The 25,311-nt window shown below is 41.5% G+C and overlaps 1 protein-coding gene across 3 annotated transcripts in view; it reads left to right on the forward strand.

Moving 5' to 3' along the window:
- pvrl2l (PVR cell adhesion molecule related 2 like) overlaps positions 1-25,311 on the forward strand; it is a 133,175-nt gene that overhangs the window by 35,567 nt on the left and 72,297 nt on the right. For all 3 annotated transcript variants that reach the window (XM_077506633.1, XM_077506634.1, XM_077506635.1), the window contains exon 2: positions 23,059-23,171. In XM_077506633.1, the coding sequence (XP_077362759.1) occupies positions 23,059-23,171 (113 nt within the window). The remainder of the gene's footprint in view (positions 1-23,058; positions 23,172-25,311) is intronic.

The following is a 25,311-nucleotide window of genomic DNA, read 5'->3' on the forward strand; positions in this document are numbered from 1 at the left end:
GAGTGAGAGTGACAGTAAGTGAGTGACTGTGCATATGACAGTAAACGTGAGTGAGTGAGTGGCCGAGTGAGTGCAAGTTAGTGCATGTGAGTGACAGTGTGAGTGAGTGAGTGACTGCGTGCATGTGATTGTAAATGTGAGAGTGACCTCTCAGCAAGAAACACCGGTCGAATAAGTGTGCTATGTTGTGTGGCAAGGACCTTCTGTTCTGTAATTAGTTTTCACTTCGAAGTGTTTTCCCTGCGGATTTTGACGGTGACTCTGGAAATCCGGAATACCAGGCTGTGCAAACACACACGCAGACAAAGCCATATGAATGTAATCAAGTGTGTGCGCATGCCAGAGGTGCGCTGAGATTGAGGTGTCGCCTTAATCCGGGCGCGAGTGTGATTGCGTGCGATTGTGTGTATTTTTGTCTTTGTGTGAGATCCATCAATAAGGGCAAGCTACGTCATTTTTAAGACTTACATGGACAAAGCGGTCGTCAAATCTGCGCGTGTGCGTTTGCGTACGTATGCCGATAAGCCTGCAGGCTCATGTTGGCTGAGGCTCCACTGAGCCAGCACATTTTCACATCATCTATGAGCTCTCATCTGTCCTCATTTGTGCACGTTTGTGTGTTTCGGTAGCGAGTTCGCGAGCGTCATTAATCACCTTCTTCCTTTGACGTGGCAGTGTTTCATCCTTCCTGGTATCCAGCATATTGGCATTAAAAGGCACTTAAAGTTGTCATCAGCACTCGAATCGCTGCGGTGTTTTTTTTTCTTTTTCATTTCAAATTTTAAATTGACGCTTTGTACCGTCTGATTTCTCGAGAGGATTGATTGCATTACCTTTGATTTTCTTTCAATCAGCGTTGTTACGGAAACAATGGCCGGGACGAGGCCCGTCGCCGCGGAAACCCCCGTCGACTTGAACAGATGAAATCAATTCACGGCGCGGCGGCAATTAGATGATACGCGGCGCTTTCTAAAAAGGGGGAAAAAAAAAAACGTGTTTTGGCGATCGTCATGGAAGTCACGTCGCGGGCGCTCTTGTCCGTTGATTGTCTTCAGGAAGATTCCTGAGAGTTTCTCCGATGTGCGAATTAGCCGGTGATTGTCTCCTTTAAGACATGCACACACACACACTTGTGCTAAGAGAATCATGACCGGCAAGTTGTGACACGCACACCTGATCCCGCAGATGAAGCCTCCTCCAGCCAGTCGTCCGTTTTCGAGTGCTTATCCAGTTCGGGGTCGCGGCCTGTTTGCATTAGCCGCTTTCACGCCCAAGTGAAGATTTGCTTTCAACACAAAGCGCATAGTTGTATCTTCCGGCTGTTTCTCATCTGATAACTGCCGAAGATCAGAGCTCAGACAGAATTTCTTGAAGAACATTATAACACGTATTCAGAAAGCCGTTCACGCATTTGGATCTGGGATATAGACGATTGCATTCGATGAGGGCTGAACAGTTTACCCCAAACTTTAATTTTGGTCAGTTACGAAATAAGAGTGAAAAGACAAAATAAGTGATAAGTTATATAAGTTATAAGAAGTTATCTGCATAATAACTGGTCATCATAAGGGACATAACTGCATAGCATCTACAAAATAAGAGTTAAAAGAAGAGACAAATATATCATCATCACAAGGGACATAGCAACTGCATAATAACTGATAACATGGCAATCATAAGGGACATAACTGCATAGCAACTATAAAATAAGACTGCAAAGACAAAATAAGAGTGACAAATACATCATCAAGGTAAGGCATATAGTAGTTGCATAGTAACTGACAAATCATCACAAAGGACATAGAAACTGCATAGAAACTTAAAATAAGAGTGTCTAGACAACACAGTAAAATCATTATCACAAGTAAGGGACATAGCAACTATGTAATAAGAGTGACTAGACAAAATAAGAGTGACAAATACATCATCATCATAAGGCATTTAATAATTGCATAGCAACTGACAGCATCATCACAAGGGACATAGCTACAACATGGGATCTCAAAATAAGTGACAAATACATCACCATAAGTGATACAGTAACTGCATAGCAACTGACAACATAATCAGAAGGGACAAATACAGGACCATAACAACACAACGACACCCTCGCCCATCCCAATCATCTTTTCATGAAACATGAAACACTGGCTTATTGATTTGTTTTCTACTCCTTTGGTACAATTTTTGGAGGTTTTCATAGTAAACGCTTAAAAGACTACAAGTCAAAGTGTTTAGTAAGCTAACAACTCTATTTGAAGTAGATAAATATTCATATTCATACTAATCCATGGTTTATTAGCTGTTATATTAGCATAACCTATAAAACCAAAACATTTATGCTTAATAAATCTGATGTTGTTTAATGTAATATAGATTCATTTATTGCTTGAATTTATTCAAAATTACATGGGAAGAGGAGCTTGAAATGTAATGGCATAGTAAATAGCAACATTGAGCAAATAACTTTTTTTTTTTTTTTTTTTTCAGAAAGTCTCCATTTGAACTCTGGCGACCTTGAGCGCGGTGTGAGTGTCGGCGGGGGGTTAACTGGGCTCAATCAGGTGGACGAGTCAGGCACCATCTTCTCCGCGGGCGGCCGCCGACACCTTCTCGTGTGTTTGGCCGCCGCGTGTGCGCTCGTGTCTATATGTGCCAGTGCACATCTGCCTAAAGTGATTCACCTGCTGTCTGAGTCATCCGCCCACTCGCATCAGCGCGCACACATGCACGCGTCATGCTCTCATCCCAACAACACGCACGCACAGACACACAAAGATAGACAGCGTGCGCATGCTAAGACTTTATGTAACCCGCAGAGCAGTTTTGCTGTTTGCGACTTGATGAAAACATCTGCTGCCATTCAGGTCACTTTGCCCTCTCAAATCCGCTTGTTTTTGTTGCTATTGTGGGTGCGGCACATTCTTTTGGGCATTTAGTGGCATTATCCGCATTGATTTGATTTTATGGTCATACTGGAGTCGGGCAACTTATTGATTTATGGTTTTGATGTTATGTGTTGTAAAAGCATGAAATGACCCTAACTATCCAGTATTATGTGGATTGTATTTGATATTACGAGCATGTTATTTTTATAACACAAATATAGTAATACCATTCTCAGTTGAAGTTTCTTTCAAACAACCGAGTAGCTTTGCCTAGATAGTCTGTTTAGCTCAACGCTAACATATTTTAATTCATTTAAAATGGGGAAATATATTAAAAAAAAATTAAACTAATTGTACTCATTTTAATCCCTAAAGACAAATTTATTATTTTGAAAATGTTGACAAATACAACTGAGATGTGCTAGCGTGTTAGCAGACGTTAGCATTTAGCATTGTCACACTGTTCTTTCATTGTCGTGAAACAGACTCCCACCGTGGGAAATATTCCCCCCAAAAAACACTTTTAAAACGTCATTATTTCAAAAAATGTTGTTGTCTACTATAATATTATATTGCTGAATGTTGTCATGTGCAAAAAGTTGTCACTGTGATGTGTGAGCATAAGTGTTAGCATTTAGCATTGTCATACTGTTCGTTCATTGTAGTAAGACAGACTTCCACTGTGGAAATTACTCCCTCCCCCAAAATAACTTTAAGCTTACACATAGTAAGTTTTTAATAGTGTCATTGGTTATTTCTGAAGATCTTTAATGTGTGAGTAAAAGATAATTGGCTTTTTACACCAAGCTGCTAGCTTTTTGTGGATTGCTTCACACTTAGCCCACTTGTGTGTTTTGCTAGTGGAAATATTACATAGTAAAAGGAATATTCTTTGTGGAAAAAAATGTTTTTCTCTGTTTTGTTACAGCATTTAAATGGTAAATTCTGTTAGTGTAGAAGTATAGTCCTTATTTCAAATAGTCATTTCATCCTTATTGCATTGTCCTATTTGCATATTGTGGGTGTTGTGTGCAGATTTCTGCTTTAACGTATCAACCGGGATTATTTTTTATTTTTAGAATGAGGCCTTAACATTCCATGGACGATCTCACATAAATGATAAAAAAATAAAGTCTGAATGAGAACAAAAATACATGCTGCTCAACACTAACGTTAACATTATTCCTCTATTGGCCACTGGGAGGCAGTACTGCACACTTCATGCGGACAAAAACAAAGAAGAATCAACATTTTATTAAAGGGATACTTCACTTATTTAGCGCATTATAGCAATAAAAAATATGAGTAAAATATTTTGTCTATAATTAATTTGATACTTTCATTATTTTTCACGTACAATTAGTACCTTTAAAAACACATTTTGCAACTTCCTGTCGACTGAAAATGACATCACAAAGGCTCAGGTAACCAATCACAGCTCATCTGATTTCTACGATTGGTCATGTGACATTCACAAGCTGAGATTGTGATTGGTTACCTGAGCCTTTGTGATGTCATTTTCAGTCGACAGCAAGTTGCAAAATGTGTTTTTAAAGGTACTAATTGTACATGAAAAATAATGAAAATATCTAATTTATTACAGGCAAAATATTGTTTGACTGCAAAAAATGGGTAAATAAGTAAAGTATCCCTTCAAGTTATCCATCTACATGTGTTTTTCCACAATTTGTGTTCAAATACTTGTTCCTTCAAGTATTATAAAACCACTACAACTCGTGATGCTAAACGTTAGCATGTCAATGGCATTTTCCATTATATGTTAGCATTAGCAGAAGCTTAAAAAAATCTCTAATCTCAAAGCACCACTTTAATAATAATATCTAAGTCAAACGTAGCTCGTAGCTGTAGTTGCTAGTTTCTTTTTCGCGTCACAAAGCCTTGGCGGAGGTCTGCACGTCCGGATGCCTGAGTCATCTTTTTGTGCGTACGGAGCACTTTGAAGTCATTCCTGCCGAGTTGATGCGAGAGACGTTGATGGATTTGATGGATCTTTGCTCTTCCTGCGCAGGAGCCGTCATCCGTCAAGGATCACGGCTCGCCGAGTGTCACAACGAGCGATCAATCACGCGCGGGGTGTCATAATGTGTGATCAATCTGGCGCGCGGCGCGTCGTTAGCGGGAGACACAAAAGACAAACACCAACGTGGGCGTTGATGGTTAAAAAAACAAACGAAACAAAAAAAAAAACGTTGGGATTTATGTCCCGCCGTCACCCTCGGTGCAATTGCGTCTACTTTTAAGCACAGTGGCGGGCGGCGCGCTGCGCCTCGGAACCCGCCGCCGGCCCTCGGGGGATCCGTCGTGTAATTACGGCGGAGACGCTATCGTGACGCCTCATCTGCATCTCTGGCTGCGAGGAGGCTCTTTTAAGATCTCGCCTCAATTACCTGCTCGGCTGGAGGAGATGACATTATCTGATGGCGGGGGGGGGGGAAAAAGCTTCAATACTGCTTGACATTTTTATTATTTTGTTAAAGGCGGGTGTCATCTTTTATCTGGCTTCCTTCATGTACGCGTTCGCTCGAGGTGACGGGCGGATCGAAGGCTGGAGAGGTGACAGATGGGCGGGAGAGGTGACGAATGGATAGATGGCAGAGACGTCAGCCTTTCTGGATGCACCGCTAATATAATAAAACGATGTCACAGTGTTTATGTAGCTTTGAGAAATGGCAAAGCCAGATTTTAATTTACAGCAGCACCTGCAGCAGCCGTTGTAAACTTCGCAGGCGTACACGAGACCCGTTTTGTCCGCTAAGCCCACAAAACGCCGCCGAGTCGTTTGACACGAGCTTTTTAACGACAATTTACCTCCGAGGACAAAAAGCAGATGCTTGCGGAGTGGTTTTGAAACCGCTTTTTTTTTTATTTTTTTTTTATTGGTCTTTACTGTGGGGTGACAGATGGCGGCCCGCGGAAAAACGACCACCCCCAATCCCCCCTTGGGGAACAAGCCTTAATTGCGGTGACACAAACACGGAGCGCCGCAGCCTGGGGCGGGCGGCCATGTTGCTTTTGGGCCCTCTGGGTCGGCAGAGTGATTTCTCTTATGCTAATTGTTAGCATCCTCTTCCTGCTTTTTTTTCTAACATTGATCTGGATTGTTGCACAAAATGCTTGCCAAATGTGATCGGATCTTTCTTTTTAACTCATCTTTCAAGGCTGTGTGCTATTACTACATAAACATAGTGGATGCCACATGAAAGATCACGTTCCATTCTTTCATAAGAAAAAAAAATTATGTTTCAACTTTAGTCCATTCTTTAGTAATCATCACTTGAAAATAGGTAATTTCAGTGGCAATCAAGTGAAAACAAGCTTTTTGTTAAATGATACATTTTCTCTTCTTTTTTTAAGTGACACTCTCTGAATTAGATAAATTTAATATGACAAAGGCTTTGACCATTCACGTCATCCTTGAAAACGTTCTATTTCATTTGATTCGTCTTGTTTCATTGTAATTTTAGACACCGGCAGCCATCTGCTGGCCATAGTTAGTGACTGTTTTTGATTTCACAACCCATTGACCAGGCAGCGCTCCACTTATGTTCCACTGCCCATTGATTTAAAAAATAAAATAAAAATTGACGTCAATTAACGTTTATGGCGACAGACATCGTGATTTTAGTAATCGTTATTAAACGTTTTTGGCTGTAAAAGTGTTCAAATGTTTCACTGTAACAAAAAAGAAGACTACATACTACATCAATTCATGAAATTTAAAAATTGTTAGTTGTAGGATCATTAAGTGAGTTTAAGCAATAGTTCACACAGAAAAATCTGACTTTGTGAAAAGCTAGCTGTGATAGTCTGGGGGGGGGTTCACAAACTCGGGCGTCCGTGTCCCCCAGGCGGTCCCCCAACCCTCAGGAGCGTCTCCATGTTGCAGGTCAATAATTGAAGGGAGCGAGCGCCACCATCTTGACCGTGCTGCTGAATTATTAACCGGCGACATACGAGTCCTCGCCCCCCCCCATCACATGCGAGTGAGCCGTGCCACGGATTTACAGGCGGCATTGTATGTAATGTATTATTATTATTATTATTTATTTTATTTTTTTATGGGTGTAACTTTTTTTTTTTTTTTGCCAAAATTACATGATCAAATAATTTGTTGAATAATTGGAATTAAATTAACTACCGGTAAATAATAAAATGGTACCTTGACTGAGTGACCCAGCCAAAGTTTTTATCATCGACCAAACACAAGTTGGATGGCATGTGCAAGTGAGCGCGCGAGTGCCAGCACGCGTGTCGAACGTCGTTTCGTTGCGGCTAATGCACCGGGCGGCTTTCCACACCGGCCGGCGCTAATGCGAAAGTGGGTGTCACATGGTTTATTCATGTTGGCACCCGACCGCGCTCACAGAAGTGACGCGAGGCTCGCAAGGTAGACGATGTTTGTGGTCGTTAAAGTAGACTCGTAAAAGAGAAGTCTTTATTTATTCATGTGTGGATTTGGCGTGAATAGTCGATGGATCCATTTTTTTCAAATTAATTTTACATACAGCAGGGCGATATTGCCTTCATGAAAATCCGATTTCCGATTTTAATCTATTCCTTGCTCTGTTTTCCTCCTTTCTGAGATGTACTTTTTCTCCAGGCATCATTTTTTCCTGACAAGCTTTCTTCCTCACCGTATAATTCAATCAAATGCCACAGAATGAATAGAAATAGATTTTTTTTTTTCTTTATAAATGTCCCCTTTGTCAAAACGTATACGTAAACATGATCCTTAAAATCACTTTTAAGTGAAAATAAATCTTAATTCTTTAAAATTTGACACAATTCTGGGTCGGACAACGAGGCGCTCTAACGCAAGCCATGCTTGCGAAAAGCTCCGTTCCACACACTGGTCATCAAGTTGGACCTTTTTGTTTTCTGTTGTTCTTCCGCCTCCTTTTCATGATGTTTTCACACTCACAGCTGACAACGAGGCACTCTAAAGCGGCCAGGCTAATGCATTACCTTAAGGGAAGGTGCATTTACACGGTAGGCATTGCTAGTAGGGGTGGGAACCTCTGGCTACCTGACAATACGATACGATATGCGATACAAAGCTCACGATAACGATTATCACATGATGTGACGATACCGCGATTCTCGATATATTGCTCAGGTAATAAATCCACAATCTACAATAACATCTACAATAAAATAAATCATGAAATAATAATAACAATACTACTACTACTACTACTACTAATAATAATAATAATAATAAATATCAATAAATAATAAAAAAAAATACATAATACATAAAAAATAAAAGAAAATAATTCATAAGATAATAAAAATTATGTAAAGAAATATAATATAAATACATAAAATGTAAATAAAAAATAAATAATGAATAAATAAAAAATAAACAATATATAATAATAATAATAATAATAATAATAATACAGAAAATAAGCTCATGAGTCTTCTTCGCCTGAAGACTTGCGTCCATTTCCCCGGGACTCTTATGAGGCGCTCCCCCTAGTGGCGTGCCAAGTAATTGCTCAATAAGTCATGAACAATTGAGCCGTTATAGTGGCTGTAGATTAACTACAAATATCGCGATACTTATGCGTAGGCGTATCGATAATCTGTCGGGAGACAAACATCACGATTTATCACGATCTCGATATATCGTCACACTCCTAATTGCTAGCTAGCTAAGATAGGCGTAATTGTGCCAGACTTTGAACTATGGAAGTTACTAAAACGGTTAAAAAAAAAAAGTCACATAAGACTCAAATTAATTGATCAAATGGATTAATCGGTCAGCCCGCTGCTCGGGTGAGTCGCTAACATATGTCGCCATGGTTACGCACACATGCCAGCAAATCATACAATGTTTTTCCTTCCAAAGCGACAGACACTTCCATCTGTCACACAAAACCCGTCAAATCTCTTTTTAATTTTCTCAGTATGCCGCACTAGTATAAGCTTAGGCTCACAACCAGTCACTGTGACACACGCACGCACGCACGCACACACACAAATGCACGACAGGGCCGCAAGCAGACAAATGACGGGAATGAAGTGGCATAAAGAGAGAGATAATAAATGGCGGGGGGAGACGGAGTGACAGGATCACGTTGCGCCGCACTGAAAGGCGCCGAGCGAGCGAGCGAGACGGCCACAAATTACGCCAAGACCAACGCCAAGCGGCAGAGTGACTGCGGAATGAAAACCTTGTAACCAGGGTCATACTGTTTTTACGAGAAATGCACTGGGTAGTTTATTTGTACAGACCTTTTCACTATGTCATTTATGAACAATATTAAATGCTATTTGAGCAAGGCAGAGTGATTGAGAAAACATCATAAATGACTTCAATGGTTTCTCTACTGACATATTTATTAATCATCAGTTGAGTGGTATCACTAAAAATGCTGGTTTGTGATCAAAACGCAGAGAATACAGAATTTTTGTATGGGAAAAAAAACTACTAAACTACTAAAGCAAGGTTTACGAAGCTGGGCGGGACCATCTTCCCTTTGAAAAATGTACTTCACAAATATAATTGTCAGTGGCAGTAAACGCTTGTTGACGAATATAAACGTCTACGGCAGTGAATGAGTGAATTGATTTTTCTGTTGATTAATGGCGAGCTATTTTAGCACTGAAATGTATAGCGTGCTGTGGTGCTGACGTTAGCTAGGAGGCAATATGTCAACGGCGACTTAACCAAACAATTATCCACACCTGTAAGAAAATGTCTTCCACGAACCCAAACACTACGTTGTAATCATCACTTTCACATTTGACGTAGTAATCCAGCTAATTCTACTTAAAGGTGCCCTCATATGAAATGTTCACTTTTGTTTTTTTTTTGTTTTTTTTACATAAGTATGTCTTACCATAGCCTGACTAAGTCCCCAAAGCTGCTGCAATGGGCGTTTGTATCACATTAGCTCAAACGTTTAGCTCTCGTTTGATGCTAGGCTAACAGTTAGACCTTCCTCGTGGAGACTGCAACCCTACAATAAGGCGCAATTTCGTGAACATTTCTTTTGATGCAGTATTTGGGTGTTCAGGGTGTAATTGCTGCAAAGTCATAACACGTGAACTTTAACTGCAAAAAAATTAATTCTCTGTCAAGTTATAGCAGGAACTGTTAGCCAGAAAAGCTGCCGTACGACAGAACATCGCCGCCAACCATTCACACTCGCACTCCCACCTGAAGTCATTTGAGTCTCGAGTGAACCTCAAATACATATTTTGCTAGTGTAGAGAGGAAGCCAGAGTGCCGCCAGAGAACAGGCACACAGAGCACTCCACATAGAAAGCCATTAACTTGCAAAAAAAAAAAAAAAAAAAAGCAGCTGAGCGAAACACATCACAAGATCGTCAGTTTGCGGAAATGTCAGACAAATTCAAACCTTTCCACGCTGTCGCATACGAAGAAAAAGGAATGAATACCGAGACGAGGCGCAGACGATAACTTCAAACAGAAGAATGCGAGATGTAACAACCGTTTTGTGAGTAAGCAACCCCATTCACGCTGTGAGGCGTAACCGTATGGCTGCCGATGCAGCTTCCCGGAATCAGATGAGATCAATAAGTGACAGTGACCGTGAGTGGCAGGTGTTCAACTTCACACCCTAGTCCGGATTTCCCATGATCGCTTCAGACACGGACGCCATTTCCATCTGATTCTACACGCTGTCAATGCGGGTTCCCGCAATCAGATAATTTGATGACATCACTGCTTGATGTGACGTAGAAAATGTCGAACACAGACCGTTGCGTTGCATCGTTGGGAAAAATATTCTGTATTTTTTTCCCCCCCATTTTTTCCCTCAATTTCCAATTTTAAAATATAATTAATTGCTCAAAAGATAAACAATAGCAGTAGGTGTGACGTTATTTTTATTTATTGCGGTGGACGACTGGCGACTATTTATGTAGTTGTAGACAACCAACATGGGAATCCTTTTTCTTCCAAAGTAGGTCGGTGCGGCGGTAGGTACTTATTAGGCCCATTCTTAAAACGTTTATTGTTGTCGAGGCTTTTCATTTAGGATAAGAGCGAGCAGGCGTCAGCGTTGTTGTTTTTATTTGTGTTTTTATTATGTCAGCACTCGACTGACTGCACACCGCCGGGAGTCAAACTCAACATTTTCACGGTTACGGGCTGTTTAATTTGTTATTTTTTTGATGTGTTATTTGTTATGCACCTTCTGCACGCAGGCACCAACTGCTCCACGAGCTCACTGGGGCAGGGGGGGGGGGGGGGATCAGATGGTCCGGGGGAGGCGAGGAGAGACACGTCGGGTGGGGGGGTGGCACGAGGTGGAGGCGGTGACGAGGGTGAGCAAGACAGACAGCAGGATCAGGAGGGCGGAAGATGACAAGAACGAGCGCGATAAGGAGGAAGCCGAGGCACTGACGTTTTCTGGAAGAGGGGCGTAGATTGAGGGGGGGCAGTCGGAAGACGGGAGGAGATCACCGAGTGTCTGTCACGTCGATGTGGGGCGGGGGGGGGGGGGGTGTCTCAAAACAGCTGCAGGCTCTCCTTGTCGCTGCCAAGCCGACACAGGCTACCCTGCATGTGTGTGCGTGGCATACTTGGCGAAGACAGGGCGAGTTTTTCAGAAAGAGCCAATCATACGCCAGACAAATCCATCGTGAGAAGAAATAAGCATCAAAAAGTAAGGTTCAACCAGAAGATAAAAACCAAGATAAAATTCACCTAAGCACGTATTCTTCTTCCACTCAAATCTTGTTTAGTTTAGCGGTTAGCACAGCTTTCCCTTTTCTCTTATTTACTTCTCATCTTCCATTAGTGATAGTATTTGTTAAAAGTGTATTCGAACCAGACGGTACATTTAAGGATTAGCGGCTCCTCACCATGACGGTGTTTTTCCCGCGCTAGCTAGCTCTTAGCTGTCGCGGATTCTGGGCAAATTAGCTTAGCGCCTAGCAGGGAGGATTCTTGACTGTTTGACATGGTCAGTTGTGCTAGAAGCCATTTTCACTCAGAGGAATATATGATGACATCATCAACAAGCATTATTGTGATTGGTCGGTACAGTTCAAACGTATGTCTGTCTGTTATTATTCTTACAATGGCTGGAAATTAGTATTTTTGTAAAGGATCAAACTATATATTTTTTAAATTAATTATGATTCAATTACTGCTTTGCTTTGGTCCATAAAATGTCAGAAAATTGTCAATCCTTCTAAAACGCCAATAAATGCCATCTGATCAAAGTCCTGTCTAAAGAGGAAAGTAGTACAGCTGATTATGGTTTTCCAAAATCAAAGCCATAAATCAGAGAATTGTTTACTGTTGGAGCCGAAATCAGAGGATTTGGCCAAGTTTAAGGTAAAGAACCGCTCTAAAATGATTCATCGATTCTCAAAATAGCTGTCAATTACTTAAGTAATTGATTAGGTGTCAATTACTTATGTAATCGATTAGTTACTTACCTGTACCTATTGCTGTGTGCTGTGTTTAGATGTGTTTTTAATTGATGCTAATTTCCTCTTAGCCCGTCAGAGGTGTTCCACATTATATGTTAGCATAACGCCCGTGGACCATTTATTGATCTGTGTGAGGGATCTGGAATTCTCATAGGGAATGAAAATCTCTTGGATATACCTAGCTCCAAGAGCTTTTTAGATCAACAGTAAGATCTATTTTTCGACTCGCATAAAGCCAGTGAAGAGATTTTAGGACTAGTGTGATTTACACAAGAGGACGGGAGAGGCGGGAAGCGCAGCAGCAAGGACGGCCAGAGAGCAAACACACGTGAACACACCCCACACACACACACACACACACACACACACACACACACACACACATGCATGCGCAGCACTGGCGGGGAGTGGATGCAGCTGGATGTGATCTCAATACCTGCAGAGATAATAGAATTGTGAGAGGTCACACGGCACTCGCGGATACCCACTGGCCAGTTGGGCACACGTTTGCAAGCGCACACTAAGAGACAAAATTGGTTCTTGGAAATGACAAACACGAGTCGGTGGTGTTGAATTAAATTGTCCTGTAATTTCACGTTAACATCCTAGTACACTGTGTTCTGAGCACTCGCACTCGCCCGCTCCCTTCCTCCAAGCCTGGATCCATTTCTTCAAACATTTGTGTTGTCATTTGGATAATTAAAAGCCATCAGCTCTCTGTAGTGTCTTTGATAACCCTTGTGAGCTTGCGAGCGCTATATGGGGTGGCGGGGGGGGTGATGAACTCAATCAACGCGCTTTACAATTAGCAGCAGTTTGGCTAATAGTAAACAATTCATAAAAAAAACCAAAACGGTTTCAAGCTGTTTAATGCCACTCCCAGTTGAAGTTTTCATTGAAACAAAGAGGACGACGCTTTGTATTAACTCATTGACTACCAGCCGAGTTCAAATGGATCTTTGACGTATAGACGTCAATGGCAGTGAGTGAGTAATGATTGGCTGTTGCAAGAACTTGAGTGGGATTCATAATGCCTCAATGAAGTCTAAGGTGGGCACACGATTAATGCAGAACTGTTCAATTTTAACTTTGTTTAATGATGTTCTACAACGTACACTATTATGAAGGACAAATTAACACTCTCCGTTTCACTATCGGGATGGCCTCCCCTACCCCGCTGTGTCACATCTGTTAACAACGCGCCGTACTTCCGTTGTTGATCTTGAGACTCGTAATCGGCTTATTGGCCCCTCGCTTCTCTTTGTCCTGCAACAAAACAGTGGAGGGATGTGGTGGAGTAATTGGGGAGGTAGGTGGGGGTGGGTGCTCGTCGCCGAGTGCTCGTTAACGGACCCTCATCTTACCGCCAGGCAAGCGAACCGAGTCCGCCCCCACGATCGGGAGCCACTCATCCGCCTCATTCATTTGATTCGCCGTCTTGCTGAGCTTGCCGTGATTATGTCATTAGTGGAATGAATCTGAATGTGAGGTGCTTAAATGTCTGTGTAGATTCTCAGTCATACAGGTCACAGTGATCCGCCAAAGTTAAATGAAGGCAACAGGACTCTTCCTGGTGGGTGAAGACTTTTCACCTTTAACTCAAAAGGATTTCAGTTCTAGATTTTCGGTCTCTGATGAGGATGTTGTTGTTGCCTGGTACGTGTGGCGAAAGAACGTTCCCGGTCATGGTAACCCACAAACGTTGAATTCAGTCAATCGGACTCTCCTTGGTGATTAAAAACGTTCCACCTTGAATGGCAAAAAGCTTCCTCGGCTCTAAATTTTAGGAGCACACTCTCCTTTTTATGTCTCTGCTTTGTGTGTCCCAATAGGATTGTTGTGTGTCTGGTGAATGACCATTTTGCGTAAGAAGCAGTTGTTCACCTGCATGGAGGCAAAACGGCTCCCCGGTGGCCACTTTCCCCATAGCCTGAGGCGACCTTTGGTAGAGAGATGTCAGGACGTTGTTGTAAGCAGACGATAAGCGATAGCCCAAACCTCCTCTTCTGTTGAAGCTGGGTCATTGTTATTTTTACACCGCCAGTTGGGGACAGAAGTTATCTCAAGGCCCTTGACGCCTTGAGCGGGTCAAGAACCACACACCTCATACATAATGTATAGACGAAGACCAGCTGAACCCCACATGAGCAAGCACTTGTTGACAGACTCCTTGGAAGGAAACCTTGAACAGAACCGTGGGATGGAGAGACAGAATAGACGGGCAGAAGGAAGATGGAAGAGGATAGAGGGGTTGGGCAGCTGGGGGCGGATCAAAGAACAATATGTGCACAACAATAGTAGTCCCAGCAACTACCCACCAGAGACATAAATAGAAGACCCTACACCAAAACTCAGAACTGAAGACTTTTGGTTAGGGGACACACCTAACCTTGGTCTTGCAAAATTAATTATCGCGCTATTTGTGAGTTCACAAACTCCAGAGAATACAACTTCTACCGAGCTCATTGATTTCCACCGATCCGAACCGCTGGTGGTTCGGCCCAATCACAGAGCGACATTGTGTTTGGGGCGGGACATGCAGCTGTGACGAATCCAGGAAGCCAGCGCCGCTGCCGGGGCTAACAAACAAACCCAACATGGACGAATGGACGCTACAATTATTTCTGTTCTGGCAGAATTACTCACCGTTTCCTTGTTGAATGTTGAACAGCGCGATGCGCTTCATGCATTTCTAGCTGGTAAGATGTTCGTGGTGGATATTGCGGAGAACTCCCTTGAGTGAAGCGCAATATCGATCTGGCTATTGCCAGGTTAGGACACACCCACCAGAGACATAAATAGGAGGACCCTACACCAAAGTTAAGAACTGAAGTAGACTTTTGGACCACCAGAGACATCAATAGGACTCTACATCAAAAATTAGAGCTGAAGGCGAGGTTACACACACCAGAGACATAAATAGAAAGACTCTCCACCAAAATTCAGAATTGAAGAAGACTTTTGGATTAAAGTTTAAATGTCTTCAAAAAACAAGCAGAGGACAGTTGCTTCCGATCAACTTTTCCAGATCTGAGCTGGTGCTTTGACTCTTTTGTGATTAAGGTTTGACTTGACTGCTTCAGACCTTACGACAATGTTTGGCTTGTGTCTGTGCACTTCCCCTTTTGTTTTCACTGCTAAGCGGGATGAGATTAATCCTCTCCGCCCTCCCTTCCTGCCGTATGAGCGGAACACATGCGAGTAGTTGGATTATCATCAGGCCCGATTGAGCAGTTCCCGGACGAGCCAGCTGTTTTTGTAACAAAATGATTAGCTTTAGTTTTCCATTTAGACATGCGTCACTGAACCGACTGGCTTTGCATGAGGTGTCCGTGAATGGAAGTCACTCGACTGGAGAAGGCGTCCCTCGTTGTGATGATGATGACTTAGTGACTGTCAGGTGGGCTCTTTGAAACGCTCCAGATCAGAGCGTTTGTCAATCACGCTCGCATGCAAGGATCGGCAATTTCATTGTCGGTGGTTTGTAGCTTTGCGAGGAAGAATTGATCAAGTCACTCAAGTGCTTGCTGGCTTACTGGCTGACTGATGACCAGTCCAGGATTTACTCCCTTCTTCTCTCACCAAAAAGCATCTTAAAACGGATAGAGCATTAAGACAGAAGTACGGACGCTGGCGCCTATACCGCCACGTCACATCCCATAAAAATAGCAATTACTACTTTTCTATTAGCCGTTTTATTGCCTTTTTGACTCGGTGATAAATTGGTGTTCTCATTTTTTAAATACATACCTCCTCTAACATGGCGCTTCGAGCATACTCATTTTAATTACGCGCCTGAGTTATTGTTAAGCATCCCTGGGTCCCTTGAATGGCGCCATATAAATATCAGCTATATTTATTGAGGTAGTCCCCAGCATATTCGTGTTTCAATATTCATCCTTCCTTCTTATTTTCTTAACATGGATTGTCTGTTTGAGTGGTAGGTGTCGACTTTGTCCAACTTCCAACGTGTTGGATTATTGTGTTACTAAAGTGGTTGTAACTGTTGTTGTTGTTGTTGAACTTTGAGCATCAAAAAATGTTCACTTCAAAGGAAACTGTTTATGTTTGTATCCGCTTTAGCCATATGTGTCCGCTCTACCACATTTTAAATGATCCCCTGATTTGTTCCAAACTTACAATCCTCACATCTCCATCCGGTCGCCCCTGAATAATTCCATGTGATGACTTCCACCCTGGCCTTTGATCCGGACCCGTGGGGTCGAGCCGCGGAAGCCCTCGTCCCCGAAGGCGAGAGAAACTCTCGGGTTCCCGCACATGAAAGGAAAGGAAGTCGTTTCCACGTGCCGAGCCTTTGTGGTGGACAAATGTGAGAGAAATGAGACGCGTCGGGGTGTGTTGGAAGTGACGCTCGGTGGAGGGAAGAGCTGAAGTTTGCTTCATACGCGCTCATGTGGCGTCTCGCTTCCATTCCGCGCTCGCTCGCAGCGTGGAAACGTGGCAGGTGGGCTTTACAACAAGAGACGCAGGAGTTTTGGACACGCTGTTCTTTTCCTCCAAGCTGCCACCGGAGTTCTTGTTTTCATTGAATCTGCTGTGGGCGGATTTTTTTGTGGGGGGGTTTTGCTTCTGAGTTACTCTCGACGCATCACGTGGGAGGTAGACCGAAGGAAAACAAAGATGAGCTCATGATTTCAATTTATTGAGAGAATAGAATGGAACAGGAGCCTTTAGTAGTCCCACAGTGGGGACACTTTGGGGTTTTATAACAGGAAAGCTGACAGTAGCAGCACACTAGAATCAAAGAATATCTCAGACCCAAAGAAACTCTCAAACATTCGTATAGGAGAAACATTCTACCAAGGTCGACGTGTTCAACAGCTAATGGCCGCGATGACTAAAGTCTTTTGTGCGGGGAATTTGCTTTCTCCTGAACACGGGCGTCGTAAAGAGGGACGATTCATTCACGGCCATCTATCACGGCGAAAGCTCCACGAAAGTCTTGAATACAGATGACCGCATTGCATTTTGTGTCACGTGCTGCCAAATGTCAGCTCATCTCAAGATGAATGGCTGCGGATGTCTCGCTGATTACACTTTAATCGAAGGCCAGTTTGTAAAAATCAAATGAAATATTCTACTGATTTTCCCATTGATTGAGTCATCAGATGAAATACCAGATAAAATGTGCATGTGAGGTGCTGGTATTTTTGTCCACTTGGGACTTATATTTTAAAAGGCGGGGCTTGAGCTGGTGAGTGATGTGGGAGTCAGCAAATGATATCATGGCAGGCTAGCCAGTCGTTTCTTCTGTTACCATTTTTCTAACAATATTCTATCCTTGACCATTTGCGAGGGCATTATAATGCGTTCTAACAGTAGTAGGTTATAGCAAATTAGCATCGATATGTTGCTTGTGTTAGCTATCATACACATGCTGTTTTGGTACACAAGTTTTGCTTTGCAGTACAAATGTTGCACTGAGGTATCTTCTGTGATCCCAAACTTTGGATGTTGTGTGTTTTTTATGTAGTCTTTCCTCCTGGCTAACCACTATCAGTGCCAGCATATTGCTAAATGGAGTGGACCTCTGCAACACTTCGAAGTAGCACTTTTGGTGTGTTATTCATGTTCTTTAAATTTGAAAATAGGTAAATTTTTCAGCAAATAGCCTATGATAGCTAGGTTCATCATAAAAAAACTAAAAAAAAGGTAACTTTGTCAATAGCCAACCAGAAATGGTTTACTTACTGAAACTTACACCAAACAGCTAGCTAGCTGTTATAGCAGCACCTCCACCTCTGCTAATAGCCCGAGCTTGCATGCTTGTCCGACTTCAACTGCAATCTTACCACTTCTTAATCCTACTTACTTATTTACTTACTTGCTTACACTGCTATTTGCTGTTAACGTCTGCTAGCCATCACCTAATGGCCATCACCTAATGGCCAAGGCTAGCTACTTTGTCGCTAGCTACTTTGTCTCTAGGTTTGTGCTGCCAATTTAGGCCGTTATAGAATTAGTACATACACATAGAAAGGCGTGATTAAATACAAATACTTTTAGTTCTAGCGAAAAATTAGCGAATCTATGAGGATTTATAGCACACAGGAAGTAGAGCTCCTCCCGAGTCAGTATGACCGCGCCATTTACATTTGCGTTGTGCACAAAGTCGGCTGAGAAGCGCTCGGCGCGGCGCTTAATCCTGCTGATGAGTCCCATTTCATTCGGAAGCGTCTGGAGCGCCAAATCTCATCCATTATGTATGATCCAGTGCTCCAAGTCTTCACAAGAAGTTTCCCAATCGCTTTTAAACGCCGGCTTGCTCCAAATGAAAGTCACCTGTTCGTCGCAATGACAAAGACGCCGCCACAAAGAAGCCATGTGAGCATTTCGAGATGAAGCAGATTAGGGGAAAAATCAACAATGGAGGCTAATTACGGCGTCCTTGCAGAATCCGTTTTGCTTTTAATCAACATCAACGCTTGATTGGTTCGCAATATTTGATGTGCTTTCGGCATTCATTTCCTCCGCTGATGAACGTTTGTCCCTCAGTTGACAGTCTTTATTAGCGTCCTGCTGCTAAACAGCTCCGTTTACGCTCTGTCAATCATCTGTAATCCTGTTTCTTTCCCATTTAGAGGGCCGTGAAATGTGTTTTTGGAAGCGTCGCTTGACACCCTAAGCACAAATAGTGGGCGGCGGATCAGTTTTTCACTGGGTCCCTACAAAAAATAAAAATAAAAAATAGCAACATTCTGCAACATTGTAGGAAATCTTCATCTTAAGCGTACGTTTGGGTAGTCGGGCTGAATTTGAGCAATTTCACCCATTCCAGCCCGACCTAATTCAGTGTTGCATTGTGTTCTTGTATGTTTTGCTAGATACAAAGTTGTGCCGGACTCGGACTGTTCGTCATTAATCGTTTACAAAACTGTTTTAAAAGAATTACTTCCATATTTGGACTAAATGAACCAAATGTAACTTTTCAGCAAATGCGTTTTAAGTCCTTTTTATTTTCTAAAGACAATATTAAGCTGTAATATACTCATCCCATCTCACGCGGGACGCGTATTTGTCCTCGTTAGCGCCGCGGTCCGTTCCGCCGCTCGGAGAAACGCGCTCCGTTCACGCTTGAGAGGGCGACCAAGCGGCGTGCCGCGTGGCCCCTCCCGACCGCCGTTCACGATAAAAGCTGCGGGACGAGCAATTACCGAGAGGAGTTATCACACGTTTAACCTGAACGACTGCGGGCGGTGCTCATGTGCTCCTCTCTTTTTACTCATGGGTGAACACGTAAATGGCAAGAAAAGGACCGGAAAGGCTTGGGAAGAGGTTCAAAGTGGCTACGGAGAGAGTAACAGCTACCTTAACACTGATATTATTAAAACACATTGTATGTGTCTGTAGTGAATTGAGGTTTTTTTTTCCCACTAAGCAAAAGCTCTTAACATCTGTCATAGTGCTGCACACCACTAATTCATTCATTATTCAATTTGCTAATGATGGGGTGGAAGTAGCGAAAAATGGAGCCGGTTTAGCTTCAGTGAACAAGCCTTTCACAAACCTTTTGAGACTGTTGGAATTATAAATTATTTTTAAAAATAGCTAAATCTGTATTTTCTCATTATTTAGATTTGTTTGAAAGCTTTATGCATAATACAATACAGAATATGTGAGGTTTATATATATATTAGGGGTGTCAAAATTAATGTGTTAATTTTGAGTTAATTGAAAGTTCTTTTAACGCCAGTGATGTTTTTAACGCGCGATTAATAATCGTACTTGGAAAGCCTGTACTGGGGAAATTCCAGTTGCAATGCAGCAGTTACGCCCATGTCAAAATTTAGCAGTAATAAATTTAATAATAATGCATATATTTGTGGAGACCGGCGTCAAGTTGAATTTTACTGTTTTAATAATGTGCAGAATTTCACAAGTTACTTGATATGATATCATACTTGAAATCTCTTAATATGAAAAGAAAAATGCACTGAGCTGTCACCAATGTCTTATAAATGCAATTATGCCATCTACTGGCAGAAAAATGACCTCTACACAAATCAATATCACATTTGGTTTTTACATCTTTTTAATTTTAACTCAATTTTACGAATTATGAAATTACTCTATAAAGATGCAGCCATATTTCTCTTAGTTTAGAGTACTTAGAAATTTTTTTTTATTGTACATTTAGAACAGAAATAAAATGTGCGATTAATTTACGTCAACTAGCTAATTCGTTAACCATTTTGCGTGTTTATTTCTATGTGCGTTGTAAATGAATGGACCCATCAGCAATTTGTTTTGGTTCATTTCGAAGGTCGGCTATAAAAAATGGGGTGCATTAATATTCATTTAAATTTCTCATTGGAGTTGCTCATTTTGAATCTTGTAGTTTGTAAAAAAAATAAAATAAAATACATTGGGGTATAAATGTGCAAATATGTCGTCATTAACCATTCATTTTAGTCTGGCAGACCCCCTGGAGAGCACTTGCGCACCCGCACTTAGGGAATCTCTGGCGAAATCAACGGTAAACAAGATAGCGACCCAAACAAACAAGCAGACCTTCTACTTGGCTTTTGACGGGTGGGGGAGCGGGCACACCCGCTCAGCACGCTCTTGACGCGCGAGAGAGGATAAACAGGCAAATGCCACCAGCCTCTAAATGTCAATTAAGCGTGATTCATCTCTCCGCTGCTCGAGGTGGGGGGAGCAGCGGGTGCTCATTTAGCCTCGCACCCCCCTTGACTCCCCTGTAACATCCCTCGAGAGCAGCGTTAATGTACGTTAATCTCCATGTGCTGATAGGAAATAAGTGGGAGGCTTTGAGAGATGACAATATTTCATTCAATCTTGGTTTGGCAACAGGTGATTTTGTCACAATTGTCCACAACAAAAAGCCAAAGTAATTCAACTATTACGAATAGAAGTCGTTCCGGTCACTTTGTTATTATAAACAACACATACTGAAATAAATAACAGATCTTGAAAGTCCTTGCTAAGACCTTTAGTTTGACATATGACTCGAGGTAGTTTCGTGCAGCTCTAGTTAGGGCCCTTGCAGTGCCTTTTAACATTCAACTTTGACCTTGATGCCGTGACACGTACGAAGCCCTGAAACCAAAGAAACGACATGATAACCATCGAGGGATTCCGTTGCACTAATGCTGGCGGATGCAGCATTTTATCACCAATTTCTCTTGACATGTAAATGTGTATGGAGATTTTTTAGTGGGAGGAGTCAAATCCCGCATTCATGTTTATTTACATGTGTGCGTGAGTGACGACATGTCCAATTAAGTGAAATTAATCTGTCTCAAGCATCAAGAGGGAGCCACAAAAACAACAAAAGTATGACAGAAAGTGGAATACTGAAATAATACAGATCAGCTGCCTGCTCACGGCTGAGCTTTTGTGTTTGTTTTCGCTCATCAGACAGCCACTTTGCATGTATACTCCCCGTGTGTGTGCGTGTGCGTGCGTGCATGTGTGTCGTGCAGTGTTAGTGGATCACTGGTTTGACAAGGCTGTTGTCTCCCTTGGGCGATAGGGAGCGTGCTTCAATGACTGTCTAATATGCATCTTATTGTAATGAAGCGCACACACACACACACACAGATCTACTGTAACTATACATATATAAAACTATGCATGCGTAATATGTGCTAGGGGTGTAACAACAATATCACAATATTAAAATTGCCACTGAATCGTCGTCGTCATATTAAACGCAGCGCATCTGTTAAAAAGTGACACTGTATTCTGTTTTTTTGCAGTCTAGCACCCTCTCGTGGTTAGTTTATTAGTGCAGCTTAATTTTAGTTAGGCATGTTTTGGCCATCACTGTCATAAATCCGTGATACCAGCAAATATTTTTCATCGCGTCCTCATCAACTTTTGACTTTTTTTTTTTAAAATGTGTTTATAAAAAATACAGGTAAAGAGGGCCTTGGCAAAGTAATCGACATATTAAATCGCCATTACAATATTGAAGAAAAACTCTACGGGAACAATAACTATGAATTATGAATGTTGAATACTGTACATAATGTGTGGAGATAAATTATAAGTACATACGTTGTACATTGATAATACAATAAAAGACACATTCAAAGATTTTTTATTTATTTATTTATTCATTTATTTTGCGCAACACACTGTGCCATATTGTTCCACTGGCTCACTTAAGCGGCTTTTTGTTCCCAAGCACTCGGTCGGGTCCAACAAGCAGCTAGCCAATGCTAATCCGCCTCCCTCCCGCGCGCCCTCTTTTTTTTTTTTTTTTTTTTTTTTTTTTTGTGTGAGTCCGCCAGAACATTGTCTTGACTGGCTGCAAGGAGAAGAAAAGACCCTGCAAGGACACCATTTGACTGTCAAGAAAATCATCAGCTTGGAAACCATTTCAAGGAGACCAATTATGTTTTTTTTTTTACACTTTAAAAGAGTTGCCTGTCGGGTGCTTTTGTGTAAGGATCACGACATTGTCTTTCTTGTATCGCTAAAATCAGCCTGTTTTGAGGGGGCGGGCCTGTTTCATGGCTCTGCTGGCCAATGGCGAGTAAGCTTTGTTACCATGGCGACTGGAAGATGAATGATGCACTTTTCCAATGACTTGATTAAACAATAATCAGAAGAATGCTGAATTCTGAAACGATTGACTTGGTTGGTTAATTTCACTTTTTTTGGAGAGATGTTGTCCAAAAAGTCAATTTTCCACCATCAATCCCCACCCCTTCATATTGTTCTCCATTTTTGTCCTCTGCAGGCGTCGGCGCTCAGAAGGTGCGCGTGGAGGAGGAGTTGGAGGCGTACCCCAACGAGTCGGTGGACCTGCGCTGTCAGTTCATCGACGGGGGAGGCAAAACCAAACTCACCCAGGTCAGTCTTGAGCAAGTCATTCATACGTTTTCACAGAAATTTCATAATAATGCATATATTTGTGGAGACTGGGGTCAAGTTCTATTTTACAATTTTAAAAATGTGCAGATTGCAGAATGTTGCAAGTCATATCATGTTAAAGACGGCTCTTAATATGAAAAGAAAAATGCACCGAGCTTTCACCAATGTCTTACAAATGCAATTATGCCATCTAGTGGCAAAAAAAACACATCAATATCACTGATTTATTTTTTTTAACTCTATTTTGTGAATTATTGTGAAATTACTGTCTCAGTGACTAAAAGATGCAGCCATATTTCTATGAGTTTAAAAAAAACTTTTTTTTTTGCCACTTTTACGTTAACAAATGTATTTCAACTTAGGGGGAAAAATTTATCGTACATTTTGTTGTACATTTAGAACAGATATAACATTTTTGATTAATCATCAGTTAACTTTGAAAGTCATGGAATTAATTATAATTAAAAATTGTAATCAGCTGACACCCTTAATATGTATACTGTAAATCAAGCGAGTCCAGAAGCTTAATTGCCCGTCCTGTGTTGGACATTTCTCTCAGCTTCCATCTCATCGTTGGCTGACACGCAAACGCGTTCGCCCGTCAATGTTTGTTTGGGCGTTTCGCCAAGAGCTGCCAAGCGCCAGAAGACGACGAAGAAGCGAAACGAGAACGCATTTGCTTGATCCTGGCGCGATGCTCACCTCCCCGTCTCTTTGCGATCAATATTCAATTTGTCCAACGCAGAAGCACGGCCGATCGGCCGCTTGTCTGCACTGGGCTAATTGGAGGTGCCGTCTCCGTGTGCCTGCTGGTGATTGGTAATACATGAACCTTGTTCTTCAAGCTGGAATTTGTCAGAAGGAAGGAAAAAAAAGAAAAAAAAAGTTGATATGATCAAAATGTTCGGGTTGGGCAATATGGACTTAAAATATATATCGTAGAGATGTTTTGATCACATTTTCTTTCTCAAGTCCGAATCACTCGATTTTAAGTACTTGCTGATCCCGAGTCCAGATCTGATACCTTGGAAATGCATTCACGAGGAAAAAAAAACCAAAACATGTGCATACAAATTCTCTTGATATTCTTAATTTGTAATATTTTAAACAACTCTGATCTTTATTATGTTTTGTTATTTTTAGGCCGGTTCTGATATTTGGCAGATAACATTTTAATAACCAATGAATCGGATCATGAGTTTAAAAAAAATTGTGAATAAAATAAAATGGTCGCTTAATACTTATGACAATAAAGATAGGAATTACAGGCACAACATTTGGCATTTTATTTTATTTATTTTTTTTGCAATTCTTTCTCCTTTAGTATTTGTTTAACTTTACAACGGAGAGAAAAAAAAATGGGTGAAAAAATGGTCTGACATTTTTACCTATTTATTCATTTGTTAGGGACAATGTTTGAATGCCATTACTGTATCTTTGTCTTTTGTTGTAATGTGCAAAAAAACAAAAAAAACAGATCAGTCAATTCTTTCTAATTTTATTGCAGTTAATATCGTCCGATTAAATCGGCCATCCAATTGATAGTACAGCAATAATCCAAATAAAATCTTAATATAGCGTTATCAGTGGTGCAAAAAATCAAAATTACATTTAAATATGACTGTGGTGCAAAAATCAAAATTACATTTAGATATGACTGGCTTTAACAAACATAACAAATTTGCACCACCAAGTAGTTAAGACTGCAGAAAAATATTAAGAAATAATTCATCCTGACTAATGAACTTCATTTAATTGATCAAATCAATCGCCCAGCTCAACTCAATGCTAAAAAAAAAACAACAACAAAAAAACAGGAGAATGAGGTGCAGAATAACTGAAACCTTTCAGACCTACTTCATGCTGTTTTAATTGACGGTGACATTTTCCCACAGCAGGCGAGATTATTACAGGGATCAATGAGCGACACAATACTGTTTAAAAATATGAATAACAGCTCGCGATGTGGCCCCTCTTAAAGTTCAACACTAGTGCAAATTACATGCGGCAAAGTGGCCATTAAAATAAATCTATGCGTCCATCACAATCTCAGCATTGACCGCCGGCCCATCGATGGATTACATTTGTCCTGATGTGCATATAAAAAGCGTGCAAAAGT

The sequence above is a fragment of the Festucalex cinctus genome, chromosome 19 (genome assembly GCF_051991245.1).
Source record: "Festucalex cinctus isolate MCC-2025b chromosome 19, RoL_Fcin_1.0, whole genome shotgun sequence".
Classification (NCBI taxonomy): Eukaryota; Metazoa; Chordata; class Actinopteri; order Syngnathiformes; family Syngnathidae; genus Festucalex; species Festucalex cinctus.